General features: G+C 43.7%; 1 protein-coding gene across 1 annotated transcript; it reads right to left on the bottom strand.

Moving 5' to 3' along the window:
- Nucleotides 1-10,513: 10,513 nt before the first annotated feature.
- On the bottom strand, nucleotides 10,514-11,564 carry LOC120613848 (NADH dehydrogenase [ubiquinone] flavoprotein 3, mitochondrial-like). Its single transcript, XM_039876524.1, has 2 exons — nucleotides 11,496-11,564; nucleotides 10,514-10,840 (listed from the first exon to the last, which is right to left on the bottom strand). Exons 1-2 carry the CDS (start codon nucleotides 11,562-11,564, stop codon nucleotides 10,514-10,516), a joined length of 396 nt encoding a protein of 131 aa, XP_039732458.1.
- Nucleotides 11,565-11,783: the final 219 nt, after the last annotated feature.

Here is an 11,783-nt window from a genome sequence, read left to right as displayed (position 1 = left end):
AGTTCACATCTCTATCACTCAGCCATGCCCTCTATACCACTTTACTTGGCTGAAAGAGGAACCCTTTCACCAAGACTTGGGTTCCCTTGATGTCTTGCATTTTTATCTACAAAAGAAACTGTTTTTTTCCTGAGGTCTTGCCCTCTGATGAGATGGACATGGAGATGCACTGCCCAGCTCTCCCTTCAGGGAAGGACTTGTTGCCCAGCTGCTGTATGTGCTGTTGGTATAAAGCCTTCAGCTGTCTTCAGGGATTCTCTCAGCTTTCCTTGCATGGGGTAGCACACAGCTGATGACTGATGGAGGAAGAGGGGTTATGGTTTAGCTATTTTGGTCCTATTCAGAGCACCTTTGGCCACTCACTTCAGGGGTGAGTGCCCCACAATGTTAGTCTGCATAACACCTCGCTTCTTTCCCATCCACTCCTGTTTCCATTCCCTCCTTTCGACAGGTGTGGATTTCAAAGGCAATCCTATAATAAACAACCTCAGACTTTGGTTCTGCTTCCTGGAGAGCCTAACCTGCCACATCCATCAATTACTTGGCTATCCTTTACTCCTTTATTTAACTCCTGCATATTTTAGAAAATCTAGACACAGTGCCATCTTGTCTCCTGTCCTTTGTATTCCCTTTTCTGATGACATTTACCTTACATTTTATTTTTTTCTGCTATTAGGAAAAAAGTACTCGTGAGTTTCTTGAGTGGTTTCTGAGAGATGGTAACACTGACTCAGCCTTTTCACATCTAGGGTATCAACCTACAGATTTTTCACTCATGAGTGAGATGAGTGAGATGAGTGTAACTAATAACACAGTTATTAGTTACAACATTGTTGACAAGAGAAAAGCATAGGATACAAGCCAAGTGCTCGCCATTAGAGAGGTGGCTGCACAAATTATGTTATTAATGCAAATTCATAACATATCTCTAAAAAGAATGAGAATGCTTCCTAAGCACTAATTTGAAATGATCTTCAGGATATATTGTTAAATAAAAAAATCAAAGTACAGACCAGGGTCTGCAGTCCACTGGGAATATGGGTAAGTATGTGCTTGGATAGCCAAAAAATGTATCTAGAGCTAAGCAGGAGACGCTGATAGCTGGCTGTCTGTAGGTGGGGAGCTGGAAGGCCTGGAGGACATCAGTGAGAAGAAAAATTCTTTTGTGGCTTTCCTTTTGTACTCACAGAATTCTAAATTATGTGGACTTTGTACTACATAATAAACTACTTTGTGGTTTATTATCTTATTTAAGAAATAAATCTAACCGATTCATTTAAACCATGAAGGCAATTAAGCTTTTTTTTGAGAATGGCAGGGAATGCATGCTTTTAGTTGCTTGGCACTGCTGGGAAGGATGCTAGTGTGCATGTCATAGATGACAGATATTTGAGCCAGCTCTGACATCATGGACCTTTGGAAGAGAAGGGCTGAGAGAATATGTGAAGGGCATAGGCCACAGGCTGCTGGGACAGAGCTTGGTATGGAAACAAGGGAAGTTTAGGTGTACTTCCCTCCCTCAGAGGGTTGTGTCGACCTGGACGCACAGCTTTGTTGTTATGTGGCTGCTGGGTGCCTGCCAGTACGCCACACTGAGAGCATCCTCTCTGCAGCAGACTCAGCCCCTCAGAGCTATATTATCCAGGAAGTGGACAATCTTCCTTTGGTTTGAATGAGCCACTGTGCTTCTTGGATGATTGAGGAAGTGGGGAGAAGTAGGCCCAAGGTTGTGAAATGGGACATCTTGATGACTCGACTGTTAGTATTGTGGAACAACTTATACACACTTCATGCCAGTGGCTACCACTGCTGTATTTATAACTCAAGGCTCTCTCTCCTGAGCTTTATAATTATACATCCAGTTGTGTCTAGGATGCCTTTATGTGGATGTCTCACAGAAGCCACAAAGCCAACATGCCCTGAACTAAACTCATCATCTTCTCCCACTTTACCCCTTCCCACTTGCTCCTCAGCTCATGTTCTCTTTCTTGGGGATGACCAGAAACCAAGGAGTCATTGACTCCTCTATCACTTCTCCTTCATTTTTCTGACTTCTAATTAAACCATATCACACCTCTGCCTCAAGTTATTCTGGAGCTGTCTTGCCTGTGGGACAAATTCCAAGCACCTTAGCATTTCATGCAAGTCCCTCTCACCCCATTTCCAGCACCTGCTCTCCGTGCTATTGTCTGCACTCCTCTACTTGAGTCTCCATCCATTCTCAATATGGATGTCTCCTACTTGCCTTTGAACACTCAGCTCAGGAGCCACAGCTCTGCGGATCCTTCATAATTTCCAGTCTGGGGTTAGTGCTCCTTCCATGTGCTCCCCACAGACCCCATTGTCACATACCTCTGTACAGCCTTAGCCACTCTGTGGGTCATTGTCCCAGTAAAAGTATTTTATCAGGTATTTTGCAGTTTTTTTTTTCCCTTTTAAGTGGCTCTCCCTGAGTTCTCAAGCTCTCCTGCTATGGAATTGAGAAAGAAAGTAAGTTTGAATTTATTGTGATTCTTACCTTGAGAGAGTTTTCTCTGTCAACTTCTCATTAATAATAACAAACCTCTAGTGTGGAGACCCACTTCCTAACCAAATAAATTCTGTCATATTTCTGGGACTGATTTCACAACTAATTAAGAATTTATTACAGCTACCCTCCACTGATACAACTCTCTCGTACTGACAGGACTGGCCATGGGAGAAAGAAAGTGATAAATTGTCTAAAAATAAAGCAAATCTGGAAGCCCATCCTTGAGAACACTGCAGGCTCCCCTTTGGACTTGAGTTTGAACAGATGGAATGCGGAGGTGGAAGCTTTTGAGGGCTGCTGGCGGGAGCAGAGATCCCTTAACTGTCCTTTCCCAGAGCCATCTGGCTTCTCCACGTGACTCCAAGGTCTTTTCTTCAAGGGTCACGGGCCCCAGCTCAACAGAGAAGAGACCATCTGATGAGATACCACATTTCTCTTGGCTCCTCCATCTCATTAGCTAAGGTCAAACTCCACATGGGTAGCTAAGGTCAAACTCCACATGGGTGGCAAAGGTCCAAACTGGCTTGTGGTAGATGGTGTCGAGATAGAGGTTCTGTCTTAGTTGGCTTGGGCTGCCATAACAAAATGACATAACTTGGGTAGTTTCAACAATAGAAATTTACTTCTCACAGTTGTGGAGGCTGGGAGTTCAAGATCAGGTGCCAGCATGGCTGATTTCTGGTATGAGCGGTTTTCCTGATTTGCAGTCACCTCTTACTGTGTCCTCACATGGCAAACAGAGAGGAAGAGAGTGAGCAAACTATCTGTTGTCTCTTCTTTAAGGACATTAAACCCATCATGAATTCCCCACCTCATGACTTCCTTTGACCCTAATTACTTCTGTAAAGGCCCCATCTCCAAGGCACACTGGGGATTAGGGCTTCAACATACAAATTTTGGGGGGTCACAATTCAGTCTATAGCAGGTTCCTTCTGGAGGTCGGGGGTGCTGACTGGAAAGGGCACAGGGGAGCTTAGTGGGGTGCTGGAGCATTCTGTAACTTGTTGTGGGGGTGCTTTCATGGGTGTTTACAATGTAAAAAGTTTAAGATTTGTGCTCTCCATTGTATATAAATTATACCTTAATTAAAATAAAACCATGTGAGAAAAAAGTTTTGAGTTACATTCCAAATACAATTTATTCATTATCAGCACATCTGGCAGACTTTTGAAGATGTCTGAATGTCAAAAAAAAAAAAAAAAAAAAAGAGAGAGATAGAGAGAATGTTTTTCTTAGGTTTTGTTGGTGCCGGGATGTCTTATTATTGACAAAAGGTAAACATTTGTTAATAATCATGTTGATTGTTTAGCAAGCAATGGTTTAAGCATTTTACATCATAACACATTATTTCAGTTGTGTTACTGGTTTAAGAAATTGAGCTTGGGGTTGACCTGTAATACATCATTTTCCATTTTAATACTCTATTTACTTCATAGGCTTCTTGTATGAACTGGAATGGAATAACATATGTAAAGAATCCAGTCCTGGGCTGGCACATGACAGGTGCTCAATAAATAATAGCGTTAATTTGTAACAGAATCCCACAAGTTCAGTATGGTCCTTGAGACTGGCTGGAAGGTGGGGTTATGAAGGGTGAGAGCGTAGAGCAGGATGTGGTTGAGGGCCCATCAGTCTTGTGGGGACTGTGAGTTCAGGGCAAACCATTTGTGTTTGGTGACCAGTTCTGGGAACCGGGGCCAGTGCTGAGCTAGTCAGCATTCTGGATGCCAGCCCTGAGGGAAGAGTTGGTGTGGGGCCAGTCGTGGGGCCTGGCGGTGCACAGTGTGTGTCACCACTTGCTGCAGTGACCTTGGACACCACAGGTGTGAACCCTGCCCTGTGTGGAGCAGCTTTCCTTGCTGGGTGGTTTGGTCATTTATTCATTTCTTTATTATTTTATTTTATTTATTTTACTTTTGATATATTTATTGAATGCCTGGGGTCTCAAGACACCATTCTAGTAATTATGAATGAGGGGCATATGTAAGGTGATTTGCTCTTAGTTTTGAGTACTAATTACAGAAATAATAACTCTTGAGCACTTTTGTATCCCAGGCACTGTGCTGAGAGCTTGAAGTGGTTTCTCCCATTTCATCCTCAGCACAACCCTGTGAAGCAGACGCTGTAATAGCCTCATTCACAGATGAGGAAACTGAAGTTCAAAGAGTGTCAACTACTTCTCTGTTGTGAGCAAGGAAGGCAGCCACCAAAATAACACTCTTGGATGTGTTTGTGTTTTTCCACAATATCAGGTTTATTTTACTTTACGTCGTAACATGAGTAGAACCTTCTCAGATAAACCAATCAGGTATCCATGCAGGTCAACACACAACACATTGAGAGGGGAAGGTACAGAGGCTTACATGGCAGAGAGAAGGGATGAAAGTCCTTAGGGTCTCCAAAGTGAACTTTGCTGACTGGTAGCACAGATGGTCCGGCGTAGGTCCAAGCCAGTTGCTACAATAGGTAGAAAGTCAGAGTCTTCATCTCTAAGAGTGCTCATTGTGGTGGTCTTGGGTCAGACTTGGACATTATCTGCCTGAAATGTTCAGCTTATATGGTCCTTACAGGATGGAATCCTTTTGCTTATTGGCTTTCGCAGTCGTAATTTATTGACTGCAGTTGTGGCTGATGTTTCTGTGGTTTTGAGCATTCTGTTCACATCCAGAGGGATGTCCAATCATGTGACTGTGTTTACCAGTTGTCATTATTGTCTTGGCTCCCAGTGAAGTCCATTTCTAAAGTTCTTAATTCTTTATTCTCTATACACCAAGTCACACCGTGGGCTGGAGGAGCTTAGAAATTTCAACTGTAGAGTATACATTTTTAAGAACTATACTCTTCTGCCTCCACTGTGCGTAATACATGGCCATTGTACAAAAAAGAAAATACATAACCAGGAAGAAAATTACGTGAAACTCTAATATATAGAGATGGAACCAGTTAGCATGATAACACGAGATTTTTGAGTATTTTCTCACATAAATATGTGATTTAACTAAAAATACAGTTGCGATGCACATAATTTTATGAATTTTTGATTTTTGTTTAATAAAATCAACAAATCATTTCATCATTTCATTTGTTACATAATATTCTATTTTAGAGTTGTGTCCAAAATATCCAAAAAATGGCTAATTCCACCAGGCTACCTACCTAGCTGCTCTGAGACTGGTTGGAAGGGACAAGAATATCCAAAGACCTAGTGGCTGTTGGGAGTGCATTCTGTTCCACTCAGACCTGGGGGAGAAGAAAGCTCATTACTCCTGGAGATGTCTTTAGTTTTCTCTCCCCGAAGGAGGATGACACGTGCACCTAAGAACTCCAGGTGAGTGTCATGGAGGGGATGAAGGAGCCAGTTCCAGAGGGAGCTAGATTTCTGGTGAATTGCTTTCCTCAGACTCATCCTCCAGGGTGGTTTGCCCCATGGCTCATTCCTTATTTTTCTGGGACAAACTCACATTCTTTGTGTTATGGGCTGAATTGTGTCCTCCCAAATTCATATGTTGAAACTCTACCCCTATCACCTCCAAATTGGCTATGTTCAGAGACAAAAACTTTAGAGAGGTGATTAAATGAAAATGGGATTTTTAGGATGGACCCTGATCCAATCTGGTGGGTATCTCTATAAGAAGAGGAGATTTAGACACACAGAGACATCAGAGATGAACATGCAGAAGAAAGGGTCAAATCACAAAGCCACAGTTAGTGCTGTGGACTACGGAAGGCCATCCAAGGAGCCCTACACAGAGCTGGCCATGAAGCAGAGAGAGGAGGGGGTGCAAGGTGCGGAGGCATAGAGTGGCCAGAGCATAGGACGGAGAGGTAGAACAAAGGACTGCAAGAACAGTAACAAAGAGGGCAGGGGTAGAGCAGGCAGGATCATGAAGACCTGCCAATGCATCCTATACATTATGGTTTGGGATGCTCTCTAGGGCTGGGGCTGGCCTTGAAAGAGATATGAGCCTAACAGTTACAAGGTCATGTCCTTGAGGCAGGAACCAGGCCTCTTTCTTCTAGCATTTTTCCCTGTGGGTGCTCACATGGGGCCAGGCACAGAGAATGTGCTCAAATGTTGTCCACACACCATTCCCTGTGTTAGGAGCTTATTTCCAAAGAGCTTGGCTTTAGCTGCCATAATGCAATCTTTGTGAAATGAGATAGGAGATGGTGTCCTTCTCCCTCTTTGTAACTAGAAGGAATCTCCATTGCTTCTGACAATTTCCTTTGAAATCATTTCAAATCTGAGACTCTGTATGTGGTGTTAGTAATCATGGATGCAGAGAAAGTAGGTGGCCGATCGGGGTACCATGGCAATCTCACCTTTTCCCGTACTCAACCTCTGGGACTGAGGCTAGTGTCTAAATCAGACTTTTCTCTGCTCCAATGAGCCAGTCTGTTTCTAGTCCCATTGTCTTAGTGGCAGAGCTGGAGGGACACTGGAACTGCATTTAATTCCTCCTGTCCTCTGCGCATTGCTTAAGCTCTGCTTTTGTCCCAAATGCAGCATAGAAAAGAGAAAGAGGCCTCTGTAACAGACAGAATTCTCCAGAGAAATTAAAACAATAGGGTGTATCCATATCCATATCCGTGTGTATCCACACACACACACACATAAAAATAGGTACATGCAATTGTGGGAGTAGGCAAGTCTGAAATCCACAGGGCAGGATGGCAGCCTGGAAACTCAAGCAGGAATTGATGTCACAGTCTTGAGGCAGAACTTCTTCAGGAAACCTGTTATGCTCTTAAGGCCTTGAACTGATTGGATGAGGCTCACCCACACTATAGAGAGTAAACTGCTTTACTCAGTCTACGATTGAAGATGTTAATCATAGCTACAAAATACGTTCACAGCAGCATCTAGATTAGTGTTTGATTAAATACCTGGATCCCACAACCCAGCCACGGTGACACAGCAAAATGACTACCAGTCTCCACCTCTTCCAAGCCCACCTAGTGCAATGCTGGGTGCTCCTAAGTCAAGAGTCTTTCCCTTCGCTCACACTATATGTTTCTCCAGGGTAGGTTCTGAGTTTTCTCTCAGAAAGATGACATTTAGGAGGCAGCTGTTGATGCCACTTGACAAGGTCCCACATGGATCCAGGGCTTTTCCAAAGCAGAGGAAAAAGGCTTTGGAAAATGAATCGTCACACAACACAAAAGAAGACACTTTCCATGTCAACTCTAAACAATATTCCTTTCTTATATATGTTTAGAAGCGCTATATAAAGTGGGAGAACACTTACCTGTTTTTTTAAGAGAAGGGGCAGAGAGAAGAGGCTATGTTCTTTCATCGTGAAGAGGCACATGTTGTTGGGTAAGGGCTGTAACTGCCCTGAGTGACCTGACGTGACCAGGATGTCAGCAGGGCCTCCCAGAAACAGCCTGACTGACTCTGCTCAGATGAAGATGGTTAGAGTCAGCACTGACAAATGCATACAGGATCAAGTAAAGCACATCAACGGGAATAGTTAAAAATGCTGTCTTATATTGAGGTCCGATCTCTATGCACCACCTCACCCCACCCTCTTTTCCTGTCGAGTGTGTGGGAGGAGACGCTCAGAGATCCAGTTCTTAAGGGGAAACGGCAACATCCATAGGTTAGGGGTGGAAGTGGGAGTGTATGTGGGGGAATTAAAGGAGGGAAAAAAAAATAAAGAGGATTTGTGATCCAGAGACGCTGGAGGTAGGGTAGGTTGAAGGTTAGGTGAGACTCTAGGTTTTCAGGGACAAGGCGTCATTTGATCTCACTGCTCCTGCTCTTTATGGCCTTGGCTTCATAGTAGTAATATGGCTGCCTCTGCTTTAGAGATCACAACACATTACTCCACATAATCCATGGGGCAGGGAGTACTGCTGTCCCAGTAGGCCAGGCCTCAGTCTTCGATTCTCCTAGGTTGAGTCTGATTAGGTCACATGCCTACCTCTGAACCAATGACTAAGGGCAATAGGCCACAACCCAGAGCCTGTGTGTGGGACAGATGGATACCCAATAGAATTGAGGGTGCTGTTGGGAAGGGAGAAGAGACAGCAGACACTAGTAGGATGACCAACTCATCTCAATGCCTGGCATCTTCCCAGTTTTAGCACTGAAAGTCCTGTATTCCAGAAACCTCTCAGTCCTGGCAAACCTGGATGATTGCTTATGCCAGCTGATAGGTAGGCCAGCGTCCAACCACTGAGGCAATATCCGGACCTAGGAATCCAAATCTCTGCAAGGGGCTGCATTTTGACAGCTCTCAGGGTGTACCCAAGAGAGTTTGAGAATGTTTACTCTTCTTTTCTAGCATGTAAAAATTTACTTCTTTCTTTCTTGGCATTTACATAAAATGCTCAAGTTCACTTAAGCACCAGCCAAGGATGTATGCAAACACATTTGCAGTTGGACCATGAGTCCTTTTTCATGAAAAGCTCTGCTGTGAAACTCCACTGGAACAGAGCAGAAATATGTGTTTCTTTATAGCAGGGTGATGTGAAGTATAAAGAGGGGGAATGTGGAGACAAGACAGACCTGCACTGGAAACACAAGGGTGACACATTGGGGAAACTTTCTTAGCCTCTGCGAACTTGATAACTCATCTAAAAAAGTGGGTTAATAATCCTCAACAGGGCAATTATGGGGTTTTAGCAAGGTCACGAATGAAGAAGGCCTGGAGCACAAAGTCAGGAACCCAGTGAATCCTCCCCTGCTCAAAGCCTTGGCATGATGCTCTGTCAGAGCTCTTTAAGTGTAGACCCATCAACACTGGAGAAGCATATTCAGGATGATGCAGAAGAGAATATTTCTTTGTATAAATATTCATCAGTATATTACTGAGGATGACTGGAAATGGATATAAAATGTATGTCCTTCTTCTTTAAGAACTGTTAACATTAATGATTTTCTTTCTTCTTCACGCTAAAGCTGAAAATTAAGTCTGTCCCTTTTGTCAGAGAGCTCCTCACTGTAATGGGTGTTAATGACACCCTCAATGAGAGGAGTTGTAGAATGACAGATGAGAGCTAGGAGGTGGGGTGTGGTGGAAGCAGGGGCAGCCCTATCAGGAGCCACTGCTCATGGGGTCAGATTTGAGTGGTATCCAGAAGTATTTCTAGCTCTGAAAAACTCTCTTCCTCTTGGACTGATAAGGCCTGGACCTTCTCTATCCATCAGGCCAACTGGGGGACATCGGGACTCTTTCGGTGAATGGCCGGGCATTCCAAGGCAGTACTTCTCCAATCTGAGGAACTCATCAACACATTTAAAAGATAGAGCTAAAAGCCAACCAAGACTATTGTGTTCCAAATGATGTGTCATTTTGCCTAAATTCACAGTGTTGTATTATAATTAAGTTGTGCCACCCAGCTTTATGTTTCAAGGATAACCCAGTTACCAAAGAAACCCATTCTTGATATAAAATGCATTTGTTAGGGAAACCCTAAAAGGAAGTTGTTTCAGGGACCTTAAACAAGGCATACTATTAGAGTCTTATTTTTCTGGTAGGAGATTTTGTGTTCTGTTCAGATAAGAATGGGAAGAGTGATAGAATTCTAAGATGGTCCCCAAAGGGTCATGTCCATGTATGATCACCTTGTTTTGACTGTTGGTGGGACCTGTAAATATGATTTTACTCTCATAATTAGATTATGCTATAGATAAAGGTATTTCACAGATATAATCAAACCAACGATTATTCTGGGTGGGCCTGGTCTAATCAGGCAAGTCCTTCAAAAGCGGTTCTAGAGATCAGAGATGAAAGCAGCAGCAGCACTCTTATGTTGGCCTTAAAGAAACAAACTTCCATATGTGGAGAGGGCTACATGGTAGGGAGTTGCAGATGGCTTCTGGGACCCAGTGTTTCAGTCCTCTAGCAGCACAAAACTGAATTCTGTCAATGAGCTTGAAAGAGGACCCAGGTCCCAAATGAAATTGATGCTTTGGCCAACACCTTCATTGCAGAATACAGCAAATATGATGGGAGGGTGATCTTTAAGTGGAGCTCAGTGGCGAGGTGACTCTCGTCTGGAAGAGGGCTGAGGAAGCCTGAACTTCGAGAGGTTCAGGTTCAGGTCTAAGAAGGTGTACCCGGTGTAGTCATGATGTTGGAGGTTCTTGTAGGTGGTGTTGTCGGCGGACATGGTGGCTCCTGTGGGATCTTTTGGTAGACTTTGCTTTTTGGGATTTGGTGGCAGTCCCTTGTTACTCTTTCCTGATTTTGCGGAGAGAGAAACTGCAGGAGCAAGTCTTTGAAACACTGGTCCTTCTAGGAGCATAGTCTTTAGCACTCGTCCTTGCCACAACAGGGGGGCCACCAGGGAAGAGAAAAACTCAGGAAAGAAATGGCCAGTTGGTAAACAGAAGTGAAAGGGCACATAGAGAGGTCAGAAATTCCTGGGTTTTCTGGGTTTGAAAATGACACTATTGCTCACGCTTAGCCTCTCCATTCAGGAAAAGGTTCTCGAAGTAAGACACAGCCTTGTTAAGACTTCTAAAATCATTAAGGTGGCACTTCATAGAGCTCCTCAGCTTGTCAAAGGGGCCCTAGAATGATTAAGTGCTTGGGCTCATCTGAGCCCAATGCTTCCAAAGTGCCCATAATGAAGTCAAGAGAGCAAGGCATACCTCAGCAGAAAATTGTGGATGTGGTTGTTGGTATATTAAGGTACCCAGAATCAAATACATAGAAACCTATGTTTGGAAGAACTCAGTTGGCAAAAATACTGCCAGCCTGATCTAAAAGGGATGGAGACTGATTGCTTAAGATGCAAAAAGAATTCTGGGGCCCCAGCTCTCTCAGGCTAGGCAGGTTTTTCAGGAATGTAAGAGAGCAGATTCTTTAGTGCTCTCAGCACATGAAGTCATTGGAGAATGATAGAAAACGAAGGGCCTTCTCCAGAGTGGATCCAAGAGTCATGGAAAATGATGGACAGGGGACTATTCCCAGGATATAGACCCAGAGCCTTATCAAAAGAAAATCTATACCCTCAGGTAAGAGTCCTGGCAATATTTTCTCAGTAGCATTTCAAATTTCTCTGACCAGTTGTAATCCATGGGCTCTGAATAAAGAGGAGACGTGGATCTGATGTAACCATGAGATCCTGGACCTCAAGCCTGATTGGGCGAAGCTTTTGGGTGTCTTGGCAAAGGCTTGGGTGGGCTTAGCATGTGCAAAGGAAGTGATAGGGCAGACCATGTCAGTTTCAATTACTATTCAGCAAATATTTGCCCCCACTCTGTACTAGAGACAGAATATGTTTCATAGCTTCTTGG

The sequence above is a fragment of the Pteropus medius genome, unplaced genomic scaffold, assembly GCF_902729225.1.
Source record: "Pteropus medius unplaced genomic scaffold, Ma_sr-lr_union100, whole genome shotgun sequence".
In the NCBI taxonomy this organism is placed as follows: Eukaryota; Metazoa; Chordata; class Mammalia; order Chiroptera; family Pteropodidae; genus Pteropus; species Pteropus medius.
The sequence above is the reverse complement of the archived record's forward strand: the minus strand, read 5'-3'. Positions and strand labels throughout refer to the sequence as shown.

What these genes read in the sequence shown, in the direction of transcription:
- LOC120613848 (XM_039876524.1), bottom strand. Translation starts at nt 11,564, where the DNA reads ATGGATTACAACTGGTCAGAGAAATTTGAAATGCTACTGAGAAAATAT. An exon ending in GCCAGGACTCTTACCTGAGG is followed by an intron (nt 10,841 to 11,495) that starts GTATAGATTTTC and finishes TTCTTTCCTGAG; the next exon opens with TTTTTCTCTTCCCTGGTGGC.